Source organism: Triturus cristatus, chromosome 9, assembly GCF_964204655.1.
Source record: "Triturus cristatus chromosome 9, aTriCri1.1, whole genome shotgun sequence".
Lineage (NCBI taxonomy): Eukaryota > Metazoa > Chordata > Amphibia > Caudata > Salamandridae > Triturus > Triturus cristatus.
Window position 1 is genome coordinate 318,734,813 of NC_140592.1, and position 21,492 is coordinate 318,756,304.

At 43.1% G+C, this 21,492-nt stretch overlaps 1 protein-coding gene across 1 annotated transcript in view; it reads left to right on the top strand.

Moving 5' to 3' along the window:
* USP4 (ubiquitin specific peptidase 4) overlaps positions 1-21,492 on the top strand; it is a 776,462-nt gene that overhangs the window by 370,036 nt on the left and 384,934 nt on the right. The window contains exon 11 of the mRNA XM_085625029.1: positions 18,433-18,657. Coding sequence (XP_085481155.1) covers positions 18,433-18,657 — 225 coding nt within the window. The remainder of the gene's footprint in view (positions 1-18,432; positions 18,658-21,492) is intronic.

Below are 21,492 nucleotides of genomic sequence, written 5' to 3' on the forward strand. Positions count from 1 at the left end.
GAGAGTACGAGCCGCGCAGTTTTGGATAACCTGTAGTTTTTTTAGGGTGGATTCGGGGGCTCCTAGGTAAAGGGCGTTTCCGAAGTCTATCCGGGAGAGGATTAGACCCTGGACCAAAATCTGTCTAGCCTTGAAAGGGAGAAGCGGTAGAATCTTTCGTATGAGTCTTAAAATGCCTATGCAAGTGGCTGCTAGTTTGGTTGCTTGATGGCCAAAGGTTAATGCGTTGTCCAGCCAGATGCCCAGGCTCTTGATGGAGTTCACGGCTGGGGGTGCAGGGCCTAATACTGGCGGCCACAGAGAGTCGATGGATTTTTGGGGGGAGTTACCCAACACCATTAGCTCTGTTTTGTCGCCGTTCATCTTCAGGTAGGACTGACTCATCCAGATGCATACTGCTTCCATGCAGCCTCTGAGATCGCTGGAATAAGAGGAGGGATGAGTCAGGGTAACCACCAATTGCGTGTCGTCGGCGTAAGACACGACTTGAACGCCGAAAGGGCGTATTATATCTGCGAGGGGAAGCATGTAAATGTTAAATAGTGTGGGGCTCAAGGACTAGCCCTGAGGGACCCCACAACTAAGAGGTTTGCTGGGCGAGGTGGTATTGCCCTCACAGACACGGAAGGAGCGGGTAGAAAGAAAGGAGTGTAGCCAGGACGCAGCAGTGGAGGTTATCCCTAGCTCTGCCATTCTGTGGCATAAGATGTCATGATTTACAGTGTCGAAGGCGGCACTGAGGTCCAGTAAAATGATGGCCGCAGTGCCGCCCTGATCCACGATTTTTCTAGCTCCTTCTGTTACTGCTAATAAAGCAGTTTCCGTTCCATGCATGGGGCGGAATCCAGTCTGAGAGATGTCCAGAGAGTTGTTAGTTTCCAAGAATTCTGTCAGGCATTGGTTTACGTACTTTTCAGCGATTTTAGTTATCCAAGGTAACAGTGAGATCGGGCGGTAGTTCCCTGGATTCGTCGGGTCTAGATTGGATTTCTTCAGGAGAGCCTTCACTATAGCTTGTTTCCATTTTGGGGGGACGAGGCCTACTGAGAGAGAGTTATTGATTAAATTGAGAATAGTGGGGAGGATAGTGGGGGTGATAGTTTTAAGGAAACGAGCTGGTGCTGGGTCACTAGGGGAGCCAGATTTGACTTGTAGTATTAAGGATTCTAGATTGGTGGACTGCAAAGGAGGAAAGGTTTCCAGAGAAGCGGGAGGGGAGGATCTGGAGTGCTGTTGAATCGATTGGAGGTGGGGGGATGGGGGGAAGGAGGAGTAGATCGTGGCTATTGTGTTGTAAAAATAGTCGGCCTGTTCATTGCAGCGAATTTGTGCGGTCAGAGGATCTGGAAGCTTGTCTGGGAGTTTTAGCAGATTTTTTGCGATCTGGTAAATTTCCTTAGGTTTGGAAGCTGCTTCGTTAATCTTATTTTCGAAGAAGCTGGCTTGAGCCTTTTTTATGTTGATTTTATAGAGTTATAGAGACGCCCGATATTCAGATTTGTTGCTCTGAGAGTAGTCGAGACGCCATTTCCGTTCCAGCCTTTGGCATTCTCTCTTAAGAGCGCGCAGATCTTGGGAATACCAAGGGGCATTTTTAGGTCTATGTTTGGATTTAGTGTCCTTAAAAGGGATGATGGAGTCTAAAGAGGTGGTAATCCATTTATTAAAATTATCATTACTGATGATCGGGTCACGGTTGTTTTCCGGGACAGAGATTTCTAGTGCTGATGTCCATAGGTTAGTATTGAGTTGTGACCATTTACGGTTTCTACCTGGGGCAGGGAGTGAGGTGGGACGAGGTTCTGCTGGTGCCCAGGAGAATGGGATCATGAAGTGGTCTGTCCATGGGAGAGAGATGGGTGAATCAACTGTAAAATGGGTACAGTTACTAAAAATAGGATCCAAGAGGTGACCTTTTTCGTGGGTGGGTTGCATGACTAATTGGTGGAGATCTAGTGCTAATAGATTGTTTCGTAGTTCGGCGGCTGCCGAATCCAGAGGCTCGTCTAAGTGCACATTTAGTCCCAGATATTCGGTCTATGATTCCGATCTTTCAGCCTCTATCCGGGGTCTCGGTCAGAATGACCCTGAGGCTGCTGGGCCTAATGGCATCCTGCTGGATGATCATGCCAGGTGGCACATGCCGGATGGCACATGCGGGCTCTGAAGTTCCAGTGGGCACAGCATCAGGGGAATCGGTCCGATTGCGTCCAGATCTCAGAGGGCACTGTACGTCAATTGCAGTGGTGGCTAACGAACCAGGATTGGGTCAGCGGCAGATCCCTCTCCCTTCCCCCACCAGAGTTCACAGTGGTGTCCGATGCATCACTGCTGGCAAGGGGCGGCCACATGGGAGAGGCCGAGATCAGAGGCCTCTGGTCTCGGCGGAGTCCGGGCTCCACATCAACCTTCTGGAGCTTCGGGTGATCCGTCTTGCACTAAAAGCATTCCTTCCCTCTGTCCGGGGAAGAATAGTGCAGGTGTTCATGGACTCCACCGCCATGTGGTACTGCAACAAACAGGGCGGGGTGGGGTCAAGAGGCTCTCTGCCTCTGGGCATGGCTGGAACATCAGGGCATATCACTGGTAGTTCAACACCATGAACGCCAGGGCGGACAAACTCAGCTGCAGGTGCATGATTGATCACGAATAGCGTCTTCACTCGGATGTGGCGCACGGTCTCTTTCAGCAGTCGAGAGAGCCTTGGTTAGATCTATTCGCCACCGAAGAGAACGCGCAATGTCAGCAGTTTTGCGCATTGGAATTTCCAAGTCTGCACTCACTAGGCGACGTTTTTCCTTGCGAGTGGGTTGCGGTCTTCTATACACCTTTCCGCCTATACCATTTTTGCCCAGAGTGCTGAAGATCAAGCGCGACCAGGCCCAAGTCATCCTGGTGGCTCCGGATTGGGCACAAAGAGTTTGGTATCCCAAGCTGTTACACATGGCCATCGATCCTGCGATCCGACTGCCTCTCCAGGAGGATCTTCTGTCGCAGCAGCAGGGGTTGGTCCTCCCCCCGAACCTGTTCAGCCTCCACCTCCTTGTGTGGAGATTGAGCAGCGACAGTTGATAGCCTTTGACCTTCCTCCCGACGTCTGTGATGTTACCTTGGCAGCCAGATGTCCCTCCGCTAAGACGGTATACGCCTGCAGATGGAGCAAATTTATGGCATGGTGCACAGCAAAGGCTGTAGATCCCCTTTCTGAGGTTCTCTTGGTCCTCCTTTCCTTGGCCCAGCAGGGCTCTGCTCTACCGCAACGGTATCCCGGTGACCACAATGCCAACAACGAACGTGGAGCCGACCAACACCACCTTTCGACACACAGGGGTACTGCTGACGAAAAAGTCTCAGTATCCAGTCTGATGCCTGGGGGTAATTCTAAGGTAAGGAATCTATAACTAATCTATGTATTTTACAGATATACCGTTACCGAAGGTAAGTAATTTGTTCTTCTAGGTGAGAGATTCACTTCCTTCTCTTTATTGCCATTAACATGTAAGAGGATACAGCATAAAAAACACAAACATGTTCCAGTTTACATAAAAAATCAAAAGCATCTAAGTAAATAATGTTATTGGTAAAAACAAGGACTTCAAAAATCGTTTTCTAGTATCTTTATAAAAATTACAGAATAAAATGCAGAGTGGATTAAATCGTTTTTCCATCACACAATCATTTAGGATTTATTTCATTGCAGACTCCATTTTAGGAAAAGTGACCATATATTGTATGATACCTAAAGGTAATCGAGTAAGACAAAATCTATTTTGAACATTAGATCCGGTAATCAAGTACCTTTTGTATACCTTGTTCAGTGTATTCTGAACAATATCTAGGTACGGTGGTTTTAGACATTTCTCTTATGGCTTTCCTTTTCCCTACAAGTATCATTCTCCGTTCCTCCTTGCTATATTGCAGGATATTGGTGGGATCTTCTTTAGTGACTCTTTTGTCTACAACCGTTAACAATTTACTTATGTGAGCTAGGCAGGAAATTTAGGCGTGCTGATCCACTAATAAGTAATCTTCTATTACTTCCTTGGTAACCTTTGTGCCTACCTTGCTCCAAATGGTATGCCATGTGATAATCCGGTTTATCTGTATTGTCTCCTACTTAAGATACATCTAGTTATTTGTGTGTAATGTAGGTTAATGTTGATTGTAGCACTGTCAAGTCTACGCAGAAAGATATTCTCATGCATCTGCAATACTGTGCTGTTTGTCGTACCCCATTAAGTGGACCCATATATCACCCCTGACAGGTATTTACTTTTTTATAGTTGTAAGTTTTTTTTATTGGTTTATTCCTCATTTTCCTGGCAAATCTAAAGATTGCTGCTGTTGTCCTTAGAAATTTTAATTTTGCACTTCTTAACTGGGCTCCCTTATGTGCGCATCGTGAGAATTGAATACCCAAATATGGGTAGTTATTAGTTTCCATTAACTCGGTTCCCCTAACACAGTAGGCTCTTGAGGGGTTCTTACCGCGTTCGGGTTCTTTGCACGGAACCTGGAATGAAGGTTCCGTGCAGGGAATGTGGAGCGGTCAGGGTTGGCAGTTGCTGCCGGGGAATCCGAGAGACTGGATTGAAATAAAGAAGCTCTCTTTCGCGTACCTTCATAGTCTTCTTTTCATTGGCGACGGGCTGGTCCAGCTCTCAGTTCCCCTTCATTAGTCCGGCGATGTCGTTTCCTGCCTGCACTGCTGTGTGACGACGAATCGTAGTAGTTGAGTCTTGTCAAGTTTGGGGGATCGCCGGACTTGGAATCTTTCCCTGCTGCTCTCCTTCTACCTGATCTTCGCCGGTGAGATCATTTTGTTTTTTTTTCCTTGCTTCTTCTGGTATTTGCTCGGCGCGTAGATCGGCGCGCGGCGTATGTGCGAGCGTCACGTTCTGACGTGCTTCGTCTCGTTATGTACAGTTGTCTTGGCAACCTGGAGTTATGAGGCATGCGCTTTGAATAGAAGTAGCGCGTGTAGCCCAGCGCTACTTCTTGTTTATAGCGAAGTGTCATGACGGCACAAGGAGCAATTTAAAAGCCTCAATTATTAAGCTTTGTGCAAATGTACTGTCCTTTCGTGAAAGCATCTTGTTTATGCAGGAAATGACAATTTACAGCTACGTGCACATGTAGTCCTTCTTAAGCAGAAGAGTACATTTCTTTTTGAAGTTTCATTGGAAGTACTAATTCTTTTAAGTGACATTTGCAGCATAGTGTTAATCTTAGTGGCGGCAACTCACCCACGCAAGATTGATAATGGATAACATTGCTGCTCCACCTCCATTTTTACAGCTACCTGGTCCTCCTCCTATGCTATGGCCACAATGGAAGGCCACTTTTGAGGCCTATTTAGAAGCAATCGATGGTGACACTTTCACGTCCAAGAAAAAGAAGGCTTTACTAATGTACAATGTTGGTGCTGAGGCAAGGTCAATCCTTCAAACTTTACCTCTGGAGTCAGTGTGGACGTGCACCAGCGGTGGTGAAGATGGGGATGCACTAATTGTCGATTATGCTTCCTTGGTAAAAACTCTTGATAAAAGGTTCAATCCCAAGCGCAATGTAGTTCTGGAACGACACAAATTTTTACAACGTGCACAGATGCCTGGTGAATCCATTGACAACTTTGTTGCGGCTCTCAGAATTTTAGCTCTCAAATGTAATTATAGAGAATTTCGTGATGAAATAATTCGTGATCAGCTAATTGAGCGTACCTGTGACAAGAAAGTTCAACAGAAGCTTCTGTCCTCTGACGATCCTGATCTTGAGACTGCCCTTATCTTAGCAAAGAGTGTTGAACATTCTCAACTCTGCATGAAAGAATTAAATACTCCTGTGTCGTCATCCGAAACCACTTCTGCATCTGAGGTCAAGCTGGTCACCACAAAAGCTCCCCCTAAATCGACCAAGAGTATTAGCGTCAATGCTTCCCGGACACCACCCTTGTCTAATTTCCCGAAAACAAGAGTTGAACAACATCCTTCGTGTTATCGTTGTGGTAGCACCTCTCATCTGGGAAACTTCAAGTTTTGTTATGCTATAAATCAGACTTGTTTCAAGTGTGGCAAGAAAGGGCACTTAGCGCGGATGTGCAAGGCAACTGTACCACAGAGGGTACCTCCTCGTACTGTGAGGGCCATAGAAGAGGACTGCGTGTATGAGGATGATGAGCGCTATGAATTATTAATGTTATCTTCATCATCTACACAAGAAGGGGTTGTGGAAATAGCTTCCATCGGAGAGGGTCAAAGAAGGAAAAGTCCTGTGTGCATCATAAATGTGAATGGGAATGGCATGAAGTTTCTTGCTGATTCCGGTTCCCCTTTTACTTTGGTTAATGTCAAGGATTTTAAAACTCTGGGCAATGTTCCAGTAGTTCGCTCTAGTATAAGAATTTTTGCGTATGGTGGTAAAAGAGTGAAAGTAGTTGGCAAATTCAAGGGAAAGTTAGAATTCAAGGATGAGTGCATTTTCTGTACTATATTTATAGTGGAGGAAGGTGCGAATTTGTTAGGATGGCATGAACAAGGCGAACTTGGAATCATTCTTGATCCTAACCACGTTGACATGGTGTTATCTAAACGGGAGGCTAGACAATACTATGCTAGTCTTTCAGAGATCCCTCCAATACATACTATCACGACTGATGTGTGCTTTGAGAGTGATTGGATTAAAAGTTATCCTGAGGTATTTAGTGGTAAGTTGGGCAAACTCAAGGGATTTCAACACCGCATAGTTCTCAAGGATGGTGCAATGGCCGTGGCGCACAAGGTACGGAAGGTGCCACTCAGTATGCGTGGGGAATTGAGGCTTGAGTTAGAACGGTTATGCGCACTGGGTGTGATTGAGGCTGTTGAAGGGTCTGAGTGGTTGTCACCCATTGTTTTAGCGCGCAAGGCCGATAAATCCCTCAGGATGTGTGTGGACTTGCGCGATCTGAATGCGTGCATCTGGGTCGATCGACAACCTCTACCCAACATCAATGAGATGTTGTCGACTTTGGAGGGTGCCAAGTATTTTACTTCTCTTGACATATCCTTTGCGTACCATCAAGTCGAACTGTGCAAGGACTCCAGACATCTTGCGTCATTCGTGACTCCTGATGGAGCTTTCCGTTATCTACGCATGCCGTTTGGATTGGCATCGGCTTCCGCAGTGTTCCAACGTCTCATGGGAAACTTATTCAGGAACACTGTGGGGGTGGTGTTTTTCCAGGACGACATTCTTATTCACGGGAAGACCATACAGGAGCACGATGTCCGAGTTAAGCACGTGTTGGACATAGTCAAATCTAGTGGTCTGATGTTAAGGAGGGACAAATGCAGATTTCTGCAAGATGGAGTAGATTACCTTGGTCACCATATCTCCGCTAAGGGGGTAGAACCTAAAATGAAGTTACTGGATGCCATTAAGGATGCACCTGAACCCGTAAACAAAGACCAGTTACGTTCCTTTCTGGGGCTAGTTGAATATTACGCTAAATTTGTACCCAATTTTTCAGACAGAACTGTATGTTTGCGTAGTCTTCTTAAGAAAAACGTGAAGTACACTTGGTCTGAGCAATGTGCGTCTGATTTTAGGTCTCTCAAGGAGGCTATTGTACAGGCACAGCCACTCAAACTTTTTGACATCAACGACAAATGCATTGTCACCACCGACGCCAGCAATGTTGGTCTAGGTGCTGTTTTAATGCAGAGGAGATCGGACAATAAGGAAGAAATCATTGCTTTTGCATCCAGAACACTTCGTGGTGCTGAAGGAACTTATTCTACCATCGAAAAGGAGGCGTTGGCACTATGGTGGGGTGTACAGTATTTTCGTAATTTTCTGTGGGGTAACAATTTTGTTCTCAGAACTGATCATAAGCCTTTGGTAGACCTGTTTACCACCAAAGGTGGCGGCAGAGCTACGCCTCGTATTGCCAAATGGCAGTACAGACTGAATGAATTCAATTATTGCCTGGAGTACGTTGCTGGTGTGAAGAACTGTGTGGCTGACTGTTTGTCTAGGCTGCCTCTTTCTGGCAGTGTTAGTGAACCTGCTAATGACTTTGTAGAAATGGTGTGTGCAGTCAGCACTATTGCTGATACGGGAGCTGCTCTATCTGAAGGGGATTGGAAACTGGCCATTTCTGAAGATGCGGAGCTTTGCAGGGTAATCGATTTGGTAATCCAGGGTTGGCCCAACAGTGCTGTTATTCCCGAGGAATTGATTCCCTATTCAAGAATTAGTGATGAGTTGTCTCTGGTTGATGGGATTTTGCGCAGGGGTGGGTTGCTGGTTGTTCCCTTGTCATTACGGAAGAAAGTTTTAGACTTAGCCCATGAAGGTCATTTGGGCATTCGAGCAATGAAGCGGAGGGTGAGGGAAGATTTTTGGTGGCCGGGTGTTGATAGGTCCATCGAACATTGTGTCAGGGATTGTGGTGCGTGTGTGCTGAGTGACAAATCTCAGGTAACTTGTCCGTCCTCCGTCAGTCCCGTTGTAGTCAAGGAGACACCATGGTTTAAATTGGCTTTTGATGTGGCTGGTCCATTCAGTGGTTTAGGGGCTTCTCCCAAATACGTGCTAGTTTTGATTGACTATATGTCCAAGTGGCCAGAGGTCAAATTTGTGGATGGTATCAACTCTAGTGTGGTTATTAAATTTCTGATGGAGGTTTTCCTTCGGGAGGGATTTCCTGAAGAATTGGTGACAGATAATGGTACGCAGTTGGTGTCTACTGAGATGCAAAGTTTTTTGAGCAAGCATGGCATCAAACACACACTTACCTCCCTTTACCACCCACGCAGTAATGGGTTGGTTGAGCGTTTTAATCGTGTCGTCAAGGAACAGCAACAGTTGGCCTCCGTTAATGGTCTGGATTGGAAGGTTGTGATTTCGGACGTGTTGTGGGCAATGAGGACAACTCCACACTGTAGTACTGGTATGTCTCCATTTTCCTTGTTGAGGGGTAGAGTTGCGGGTTCGAAGCTCAACAAGGATTGGATGCTAAGGAAGGTAGTGGATCCTCTAAGGTTGGGTGCAGTGGCGGATGTTAGAGCTGCCACTCAAGCCAAGTATGGCTCTAATTGTCCTAAGCAGTCTTCTGTGTGTGAAGGGGATTGGGTGAGGATTAAAAAACCTGTTTTCGTTCGTAAGGGTTCCTCTCGTTTTTCTGCTCCTGTTAGGGTCAGTAAGGTGAGAGATCATGTGGTTGTTCTGGATAATGGCAAGGTCTGGAATAAGTCTGCTGTTTCTGTGGTACCTAGGTCCAAGGTGGAGTTTGTGAGAGCCAAATTTGGTGTTGGTACTCAGGGTACAATTCTACCTTCCAGCATCGATATGCATGGTGGTCGCACTTCGGAGAATAATCTTGCTTCTCAACAGGGCCCTTCGAGAACCAAGTTTCTTCCTGCTAGGTCTAGGTCATCTCCTGTTAAGTTACGGGATTATATTAGATTTTGACCTTCTGTATTTGGGGATTAATGTGTCTATATGTGGGTAGTCTTTGTTTTTACGGAATGAAGGGTTTGTGTTTTTTTTGTGAAGGAAGGGGGGTGTGTGGGGTTCTTACCGCGTTCGGGTTCTTTGCACGGAACCTGGAATGAAGGTTCCGTGCAGGGAATGTGGAGCGGTCAGGGTTGGCAGTTGCTGCTGGGGAATCCGAGAGACTGGATTGAAATAAAGAAGCTCTCTTTCGCTTACCTTCATCGTCTTCTTTTCAGCTCTTTTTTTTGTTTTTTGTTTTCCTATTCCCACATAACATTGTAAATGTTTTTGTTAGATTTAACGTTAAATCTCTCTCCTCCATATGCGCAGAAAATGTATCTTATCAGAGGTTGCAAACTGTTAGCGGTCCTGGATAACAGCATTGCGTTATCTGCATATAGGAGGATAGTGGTCTGCCTCTTCCCAACTCATGGGGCATCTGCATTTACTTGTTGCCAGAACATCCCCTTGTCTAATGTCTCTTGTGACCCTAAATCCTAGGCGTACATTCTCAGTTTGTACTGTTTTGCACTTGTGCCACAAGAGAATCATACAGCCGTGACAGGTGCAAGATGATATTCAAAGGGGCACCCATTTTTTCCATAGTCTGCCACAATTTAGCATGGCTAACAAGATTGAAGGCACAGTTCAGGTCTATGAAACATAGGTGCATGTGACCTTCCTTAGCTATTTTATATTTGAGGACCAGGAGGTTCACAATAATACACTGGTCCACTGTTCCAGTATCCCTTCTAAACCCATACTGCGACTCAGGTAGCACAAGATTGTCCAGTGCCCAGGTATCGAGTCTTTGCAGGATTATGTTTTCCATGAGTTTAGCGGGTGACTCCAGGAGGGTTATTGGGTGGTAGCATTTTGCATACCCGCTACCGACTTTCTTAGAAATCTGCACTATAATGCTCTCTGATCATGATGGAGGGAGCACCCACGAGCTGCTGGATTTCCAACTTGTCAGTAAAGGCGCCCAGTGTTTTATTAAGAATTTAAACACATCCACTGGAACCCCATCAGGGTTACGGGCTTTTCCTACTGCACATTTTTCAATTGCAGTACTTATTTCCTCCATGCTTATTGACTTTAGGTAAGGCAATGCATGTGATTGCTTAGATTCTAGCACCAGTGCAACCATTTCAATCTTGAGATTAACGATCTCTCAAAGTAACTAAGCCAGTCTGCTGGGGTAACTAGTGCCTCGACCTTGGGTGCTGAATCATCCCTAAGAAAAGGCATATTAATAGTTTTCTAGAAAGGTAGACTGTCTTTAGTTTCTGCTTCTTGTTCAACCCCGACCTGTTCCTGCAATTCCTTTGTCTTCCCATCCAGTACTTGTGTATATATATATATATGAATCTTAATACTTTCATCTCTTCCTTGTTTCTGGCTATTGACTGCAATGACTTTTTGATTAGCCCGTGTACATTGGTGATCAAACCACCCAGTATGGTTTTTATTCGTATCCTTATTTGCCACTTTTAAACCATCAGCGATTTCTGCTATATTGCCAAAAGCTACCAATATCTTACATGGGTCATCCTCCCATTCTGTACAGGTGATAACATCTTCTAAATTCCCGTTTGCAATCCTTTCTAAAAAGGCAATTTCATTTATCCCGGTCTATTTAAGACTTATGCCATTATGACCTGATTTTTCAATGTTTGCTGCTAGTTACAGTCCTTCTACACATTTGAGTTTAATATTCCGTACTAATATTAAAGGAATATGGTCACTAACAATACTTGGTTCAACCCCAAACGTATTAAATAACCCCATACCATTTTCAGAAAGTATGATGTGATTAATAGAGCACCTACCATTCCCTCTGCAAGTAGGGTGGGGAGCCTTGTTTTTAGCAATATTTTGTTCCAATAATATTAGATTAGATTTAAATATCCGCTCATTTATAGCTTCTATATAAGAATTGTGTGGGAAATGCAACTGGCACTGCCTATACGATCTGAAAGAACCATAATTTTGTGTACGTTTTCATTGAATATTGGCGCTATTGTAGATTTTAATACCGCCATGCTTCCCTTGGCCTTTCCACTATTCGAGGATATTGCTGGAAAAATGATACTATCGAAGCCTGCAAACACTAGCTGGGACATGTTTATGGTACTCGCATTCATTATTCTCTATTTTTCCCAAATATTCCCAAAATTGAACAAGAAAGATATTTTAATGGCATTAAACAGTTAAGTTGGGCTCGCCTATGGACCTGGCTCCCATAGATATCTTGCTGAAAGAGGTAGAGTCCTTTATCTCTTCTCGAACGGTCATCTACAGTTTATCCTTGGAGAGTAGTTGATTTCCTAATGCATGGAAACATGCGATTATTTGTCCATACATGTGATTATTTGTCCATTGTTAAAGAAACCTTCCTTGGACCCTGACAAGGCGGAAAACTACAGACCTGTTTCAATACTTCCTGGGGAAAGTTAAATCCTGGAAAAACTGTTAAATGTTGTGCTTTCTGACTTGTGAGACTGTATCAGATTTACTGCACCAGACGCAGACTGGTTTTTGATCTGGCTGCAGTAAAGTGACCGCTCTCTTATTGGCCATAGAGGATCTTAAAAAGACACTGGACAAGGGTGGGTCAGCTGCACTCATTCTTCTGGATTTGAGCACAGCTTTTGATATAACCCCCACTCAATTCTATGTCAGAGGCTAGAAGATATTAGAATCACAGGAATGGCATTATAATTGCTAACTTCGTTTCTAGCCTTCAGGAGCTTTCAAGTTAGTGAAGGGCCTTTCCTATCGGAGACACATTGACTTGAGTGTGGAGTGCCGCATGGCTCTTCACTGAGCCCTACACTTTTTAATGTGTATCTCCAGCTCTATCAGACATAATTTTTGCCTTGGGTTTTACCATGGTGTCATATGCAGACCACACTCAGATGGTCTCTCCGTCACCGAACACAGAATCAACTTTTGAAAGGCTCACTACCTGTCTGACACAGATGACCAGTTGGATGGCGACAAGCGGTCTCAAGCTGAACAGGGTTAAAACAGAGGTAATGGTGATCAGAAACAATACCTCGCTCTGGGATCTATTCCTTTGGGCCCCATCCCCAACCAGACGTAAAGAGCCTTGATTTTGGGCTAAGATGTAACCATGGCCTCCCAGGCAAAGAAAGTTGCTGGTACCTGTTTTGGCCTCTTAAGATTTATTAGGAAGAGGCTCAAGTGGCTCCCTAAGGAATGTCAGAGGACGGTGGTCCAAGGCCCAGTACTGTCCTGTCTCAACTAAAGCAATTCTCTATCTATGCTGCCCCTGTTATGCAAAGTTTGAGGTCACTCAGAAACCTGTGGCTCGAGCACTGCTGGGCTTGCGAAGAATGCAATCAGCACGATTGGCTCTTGATCAACTCCCTTTGCTGCCTATAATCTAAAGAATAGAATGAAGGCCATGAGTACTGCCCATAGGATAAAGCATTTGCTTGGCAAACATATCCTTCAGCCCTTTATCACCCTGTACAGCCTTCGCAGAGAGCGGAGTTCAAACAACCTCTTCCTTTTTGCCATCCCTAGAATCAAGAGAGCTATTGCCTAGGGTTGCTCATTCATCTACCTGGTTTCTAAGCTCTGGCGCTTCCTACCTATTAATCTCAGATCAAGCAAAAACCTTGTAAGATTTAGGAAGTAATTGAAAAATCACCTCTTCATCTAAGCAGTACATTTTCTCTTATCATGTCAGCGCCAGGAAGCCAGTTGTGGGTAGCTGTGTGCTCTATAAGAACTTTTTTATCATAATATTTTGTTTGTATTTCAGGCCACGTTCCACGGACTAATAGTTAATGTGTTACCATTGGTTCCTACTGACTCATGGCTATCTAGTAATTTCTCCTCCCTCCCTTCTCATTGGTAATTTATTTTCACTAGTTCCTCAAGGCCAGACCCTAGTTCTCTGCCCTCCAATTGTCAGTCCACCTCACTACAACTGAGCAATGGGCCAAATCTGTTGGATTTAATCATTCTCAGATCTGTTCTTTCCGTCTACTTCTGGTTAATTCAGGGTTTGAGAAATGGCCTTTGCAAGTGAATAACTCTTGCTGGGGGTTTATAGAAGAAGCCCAGCCTGACAGCTATAATCTTCCCTTCAGGATTATCTAGGACTGATGCTTTCAATAGAGTTTAACCAAAAGAGGCTTTACCACTTCCAGATGGCGGAAATTAAGAATAACACAATCACCATGGCCTTTTGTTTTCTTGAGTCCCAATAAAGTTCACCCTTCTCACCATTCGTATTTCATTATATAAACAAATCTTTATTTTTGCATTCAGTGCACAATTTTGGTTTTTAAATCTCACCAGTTTTCACTTGTGATTCCAGTTTTGGAAATTCTTTTAGAATAATTACACAGGGATTAAAATGTGACAACAAATGTAATGTCTCTGGTGCAGTCACTGTTCCCAAACACACTTCACCTGATTGCTGTGCAATTACAGCCTCCCAAAGTGTTAATGGAATAGATCCCTTATGAGCCTCTAAATGATTGCACACTTTGTATATCATTGGATGGCATCACATTGACGATACTTTTGGAGAATTATTATATACTGGATATTCAGTTTATGTAACTGCGTTCTCTGCTATAGACTGTTGATTGTTATATACTCTTTAAAATCTCTTCAGTCGTTTCCACAATTACATCACACAGAACCTACATAGCTGCGCTCTTGGTCGCGGCCAATTATTCTTCCACATTACCGATCTCGCTGTTAATTAGAGCCATTTACTCTGTGAGGTAGTTCATTATGGCATTTGTTGTTTTACAATTTTTCCCTATGGTTCCTTGGGCTAGTTTTCATTTTCTCATAATTGTTATCCTCCTGACCCCAAGCTCAGTTGTTTTATCAGAAACTAGTTGATATAGAATATTATACCAGGATTTCCGTAATCCTGAGACTCCTCGGGCTGAGAGAGGTAGACCAGCCTCTTTTGGGCATGGACGGACACAGACTGGCCCGCTCTTGGCCCAGGCATGCGCCTTCATGTGTCATGCACTGCAGGTGAAGTAAGCTCCTTTTATCTAGGTGTGCTAGCCCAGTAGGCAACCTTCAGAAGGGAAGCCGCTTTTAAAGGGCAAATGATAACCATACTCAAGAGGGGTTGCTCATTTGTTTGGGTAGACAGGTTGGCGTCGGGCAAGAGAGGGGTAACTCTAGGGTGTGCCCCCGAGCTTTTGAAAACGAGAGGGTTTCTGCCATCTTAAGAGTTGGCAATATAGAGCAATCTGGGATTGCTAGATGACAACAGGAAGTTATCATCAGGCGGACGGGACCCTGGTAGGCCATTGGCTAGTGACTGACCTTCCTTAAGGATGCTTTCTGGGCATAAAAGAGGCTCCCCAGGCCCCCCCTGAACTAAGATCTCGCTTGACTGGAAGAAGAGGACCTATGAAGGACTACCCTGCTGACTCTGGAACCGGCGAGGAAGAGGCTACACTGATGTTGAGCTGCAGCTGCTGCTCCTTGGGCTAGCGAAGGAAGGGACTCTGCTTGCTGTGTCCACTTCTTGTGGAGAAGTTCCCTCCTAAGCCCAGCTTGAAACAGACTCCAAGAGTCAGCTGGCTGACTTACTGTTGAGAACATAGGGCCACAAAAGCTGAGGATGCCCGCTATGGCGAGTTGGTAGCCCATTCGCTGTTCCTTGCAGCCAAGAGACCCGGACCTGATGCTCAAAAGTTGCACCGGAGTCTGCTGTACCCACGAGAATTGTCTAAGTCAGCTTGGTTACACAAAAAGCGAGTTATCACCTAAAAAAGGAAACTGCTGTGTCAGGTGACTAATAGCCCAGTGGTGACTAGACTTCTGCTGACCCGGAGAAGGCTTATTGGGATGTTGAATCCTGTGGTCAGAATCAACTCACCAGGACCGTGGACCAAGGAGTACCCCAGGAAGACCTCATCAAGTGCCCAGCATCTTCAGCATCCTGCACCCCTTGCTTCAGTACCACAGATGACATTTTGTCTACATGACGGGAGCGGCTTGACATTTGGTTGCAAATTGCAATGGGCCAATACGTTGAAGCCAACAAATAACTTACTAACAATTACCACATAGACGACTACGCGAAGACCGTCCCATCAATTCTGTCTCACAAATCAATTTCATATCACGGTGCAGCATCTCTGAATATTGGAAACCTTGGTGGAGACTCGTTCTTTTTCAAAACAAGCTGTAATCCACCAATAACTTTCACTGAGATTTGAACCACTTCCGTCTAAGGTTACAAGAATCAGAACTGTGAAAATTTTTATTCAGGGTCGATCTTTTCTATAGTAATAGAAATTACTGGGGAAGATCTGTTACTGCCTACAGACAACTTATACAATTATCAGAAGACTTTCTTGCGACAAAACTTGTTTCTTCGAACCTTTACTAGGTTCTAAAATTCTTGGAATCATATTGTACGCCAGAATCCTCGTTCGAAATTATCTACATTCAACATTACGCGTCAACTGAAGTTCAATTTATGCTTGACTTATAAAGCGTCTAAAGACTCTTTTCATAGCCCTGAGGAACACGTGTCGGCTGTCATCCATCTGTATCAAGATTCAGAAAAATGAAATCTCCCTCTCACAAAATAACAACTAGAACTAAATACACTAGGGAGTTCTGATTTTTGGCTCATGAATGTGTTTTTCCTTTCTGTAAAAATAGTGTATTAAATTACTTTTTGACATATACTTTTGTGAGGACCTAATATGTTCCGCAGCCAGTTCTTCATTATTGTCATTGTGTCCTTCTCTTTTTTTGGCTAATAACCATTAAGAGTATTATATGACTTCAGAGTGCCGGGATTAATTTATGTACAAAATCTGCAATGGGCTAGTACTTAATGCCGTACATGGATAGATGACACAAATCAGACCAGGAACCAGGAGGGAAATTACATGTTCCTTGATGTGATGTTTCTTGAATTATACAAGGCCTTACTGATACCCAAGGAAAAGGGACTCCATATAGACATCCATTGATGATTGCTGAGAAAGACTCACCATATTGCCTTTACCCTGAAGAAGTCCTTTTTGGGATGAAATGCGTTGGCTACGGTCGCTTTAAGAAGAATTTGAATAAATAATGTTGGAATAAGTCATGCCGATACCTAATATTATGTTTGATTTACATTTATTAGAGTGATGGATCACGTTGCGTCTTTATCTTTAGTACCACTCCATTGAAGTCAATGGTAAGGAACCACTGACACTGCAACTGATCTGAAGGAAGCAGGTAACTGTTCTGTTGGACCTTGCTGAACCCCTGGACTGGCTCTTTGCTGGGGTTGGTTGCCCAAAGTAACTCTAAGTGACTGCATTTCTTGAAAATGTTTGTGTCAAATTTGTTAGATGCGGTTAAATAAAGTCTGGATTTACTCTTTCTTGTAAAATCTTGATCTACGGGACCCTCCGGTGGATCTTTTATTTATTTTTTTTGGTACCCATAAAGTCATAAAAATGTATTTTATTATAAATGATCATAATATATATTATTATAATTTAGTGTCCGATTTTTCGAGTGTCGAGTTTTTCGTCTTCAATTGTTTTGGTGCTATTTAAATGCTTTACACTTTTTCCTTATTGTAAGCCTGACTGCTTAGTGCCATAGTTACCCAGGGTTGAGATAAGGTTTACCTAATGAAACCTGACTGGTCCTAAAGGGTATAGTAGTATATTTCTCGGTGAGGTCACTCAACCACACCATATAATACACCCCATTTCCTCACAGGAGAGAAATCCAATTGGTAGTAACAAACGTTCTACTATCCTTTGTTCCAATACTTCTCATGATAAAAACTGTACCCAACGTATGTGCCAGGGCTAGCGCCAACAACAAGAAATTCCCCAAAATACAACGTGCAGACTTCAAATCTTTGGTACAAAAACACTGTTTTAGGCTATGTAGATAGGTGTGGAATTTGGGCTGCCACTCAGAAAACCTACCAAACCCAGACATTTCTGACCATCCAGCAAGCTGAGCGTGGTGTGACTTGTGCGAATTACACTGTTTCTTACTATGAATGCCCTGCAAAACTAATGAAAAATTTGGCTAAAATCACACGCTTTTCTCGCATTTCTGTGTGGTAATGTCCCAGACTCTGCAGGAAAATACAAACAAAATTCCTACCACGCACCAATGTTCTCTGACTTCCCAGATAACAATGTAAGCTCACTTATGCGGCCTGGCCTATTGCCGGAACAGATGAAAACTGCAAGCATAAGAAGTCCATGTGAATTTTTGTGGTCCCCGCTTTGGGATGTAAACTGGTCATTGGGTGAGAAAGGTGACCAAACTAGGTGGTCAGACGGAGTATTAAGAGGAAATAGTAAGATCGTAGAATCCACATTTGAAACACTCCATTGGTTTCCACTGACGTACAGGATAAAATTCTGAATTTTGTGTTCTTTTTGCAGACATTCCTGGAGAAAAGGTCTACAGAAATGATACATAAAGAAATGCCAGTCTTTTCATACTCTGACAATGCGCCAATTGAGGTTTTCTCCATGAAAGAACTGAAAGTGCAGTAAGGGTACAGAGTCACTGGCTATTGGGTGTACATGAAATTCTAACCCCCAAAGCATGGCCAAATTGCCCGTAGAGGGATTGTTTGGGCCATTCTGTGTTTAATATAAATAGTTTATCACTGTTTAATATCAAGCTGTTCATTTTGTTTTTAACAGATATGCTTAACTGAGTTAAACTGTGCTGGTATCCTTATTATCGTATTTTCCTATAGTCACTGATCAAATGATTTTCAAAATTATAGGGTATGATACCCACTCTTGATGACATACAGTTCCACAGCTATTACAGAAATTTTAATGAACATTGTTTGCTTGAATTTATAAATGATGTGAGAATCATGACTTAATTAAGCATATGTCTTAGCACTTTTAACACAAATGTGTTCTCCATTCTATTTTTAAGGTGGTGGCAGAAGAGGCTTGGAATAACCACAGACTGCGGAACAATTCTATAATCGTTGACATTTTCCATGGTCTTTTTAAATCCACCTTGGTGTGTCCAGAGTGTGCCAAAGTTTCTGTGACTTTTGATCCATTTTGTTATTTGACTCTACCTTTACCCATGAAGAAAGATCGCACAATGGAAGTTTGCTTTGTGTGGGCTGATCCCCAGCTCAAGCCCGTGCAGGTAAGAGTGGAAGTAATCATGTGTATATGTGTGTGTGTGTGTGTATATATATATATATATATATATATATATAAATATATATATATATATATGTATATATGTATATGTATTTTACTCGTACATCTAACTTCTGCCTCTGCATCCTACTTATTGATTGTACTTCTTTGTTTACTACTAGGATAAAATCTGGAGTATACAAGTGTTAACGTCCAGGCCAGGGCTAACATATAGTCTTTCTTGTGACACTGCATTGTGTGCATCTTTGGGGAAAAGATCCATAATTTATAATGTTTTTAACTAAGCAGTCTTATGCAAAATAGTATCTTCCATAGAATTTAAATGCTCTTCTCGCCAATGTTGGGCGTGTGGCTGATAACATGGAAACAATTGCCAGTTAAACTAGGTGACGCTAACTCTTCCCTGGAAATTATCCTTGGCTTCCACAGAAAATTCAAGACTATAACTATATATTGGGTATTCCCATGTCTGTGATTAGGACTGAAGCAGTTAGCACTAAAATATGCCAGATATTTTGATGCTTAAGAGTGATCCAATGATGGTTATTAATAGATTGCTGTTAGATAGTCCCGTGAATTTACCATTAGAAGGAGCAAATGTCCTTAACATCTATTTCCCACTTACGGCCTGATTTAGAACTCAGCGGACTGGTCTCTCCATCCCAACGGAGACAGAAATCATATCTCCCCAAATATAAACTCCATAGGATATAAAGGGATTTATCATTCGGCAGACGGGATATCCATCACTGTTGTGATTGAGTAACCTGTCTGCCAAGTTCTAAATCAGGCCCTTAAGTGTTCACAATCTGTATAATGGTGAAATCAGATTTTTGAGAACTAGAGTAGAAAAGTAACTTAATAAAAATGTACTACAGAACAGTATTGACACCCATCACAACCTCCAGAACTGGAATACACATCCTTGTCTAGGAAAGTTAATGCCCTGGCTCAGAAGTCTGTGGCCTGCCGGTGAGCTGCGGAAGAGCTGGATGGTGTTAATTGCTGAGCATTTATCAGGAATTAGTTATCTGGGAGTGAACTGAAATTGTTGGCAGTGCAAAGGCCAGCCTAGCACTAACTTGTTTGTCTTGGAGATGCTAAGGAGGGCTTCTCCAATTAATTCCAAGCTCCCTCTAGACATCCACATTAAGAGCTTAAAGCAGGTGTGCCTGGTGGCAGATGTGTTAAGCCATCTTGAAACTGGGGCTCCTGGATAATTTTCCCGAAAGGCAAAAAAGTGCTGCAAAAGGATGAGGGGACTGCGAGAAAATAGTTGGGACTGGGAGGAAGAATTTCTCTAATCACTAGTCTTTTAGGTAGGATATATTGGACTCTTAAACCACAGAGGACCTCCTGTTTGCTTCCTTTGGTAACAAAAAAAGCAGAATGATTCCAGACTCCAGGAGGGCTTACATGACCTCAAAGGACTGGGTGGATCCTGCTGGAGATGTATCTAAAGAGTTGCCTAGTAGCTAGAATCCAGCCTTGAGGTGCTCAGGACTGAAAGATTTACCAGAATGCATCTTCTCAGCAGTTGGAGAAACAAAGGGACTTAGTAGCTTGTATTTTTAAAGCCTATGAAGATCATTGAACATTCTATAAAAACATTGACCTCATTAAAGTTTTTATTTTAATATTTCTATAACTTCTTGCAAGAAAAATGAAAAATTAGTTGCGTAGATTGAGTTTCAGATCCTCAAAAAGGATAAAATATAGAAACAGCACAAATAGTTTATTACTGACAGAATCATCAAGATATCTAGGCCATCTTTGTGCCCTGAGACTTCTCCGTTGGTAGACATTGTCTACAACATCATGAGTAGAAACAGCACCATACCCATGCTTGTCACTGTACGCATCAGTTTGAGATCTCTTTGCTTTTACAACACAATTCAAATTCCACTCTCGTCCATCATCGGTTTTTACAGCGTCCTTGAATGTCTTTATCACTACATGAACTTAGATGAATCTGTAGCATACAGGAAAAGTCACAGTTAAGATTTTGACCATATCACCAATCTGTATACAAATGTTACACACATTTTTCCTTTTGTCAAAATAATTCTTCGTTTGTTTTTGAAGATCAACTTCCTTTTCCCTCCATCTGCGGTGAGCAGCCTTCCCCAACCAGTAGCTCATGAGCTACTTGTACTCCTCTATCTACTTATAAGTATCTCTCCTCTGTGCAGCACCTGAGCCTACTAAATTTGAAGCTTTTGCTTGGCTGAATTATTATAACCATATCAAAATTGCAACAAGTGCAAGCGAGAAGAAAATGTGTGTATTTTCAGAGTTTAAACTAATGTTTAGAGACAATTGGTTGAATTTCCAAAATATATCATTCATGTGGCCTAGGGGATACTTATTGCTGATATTATTACTTCTGTGCAATAGAAATTGCAACTATAGTTGTTACCCATGCAGTGGCCTTCTACATGGACAAGGCTTTTTTACATTACAGCTGGCAACCCTGCATGATGCACTATTGGTAATCTTGCATACGGTGGCCACTAATGTAATCTTGTCTGATGTGGTCACTACACCATTAATCACATTAGTAGCTCGCTATGATATCCATTGAAAATAAGTAGCTCTCTTCACAGAAAATGTTGGAGAGCCCTGGTTAGACCATTACATTTTGCACCTTTATCCCAAATCATCCATTCAGGACCGAGTAATGAATTGGGAGCTCTTCCTTTGAATAATTCAGGTTGTTTTTTCCATCTGAAGTATGGGGAGTCATTCTATATGCTGTGGTCCTCACCTGTAACATTTTTCTCCAGTCTAAGTTGTCAGATTTAGCCAGTTGAATACT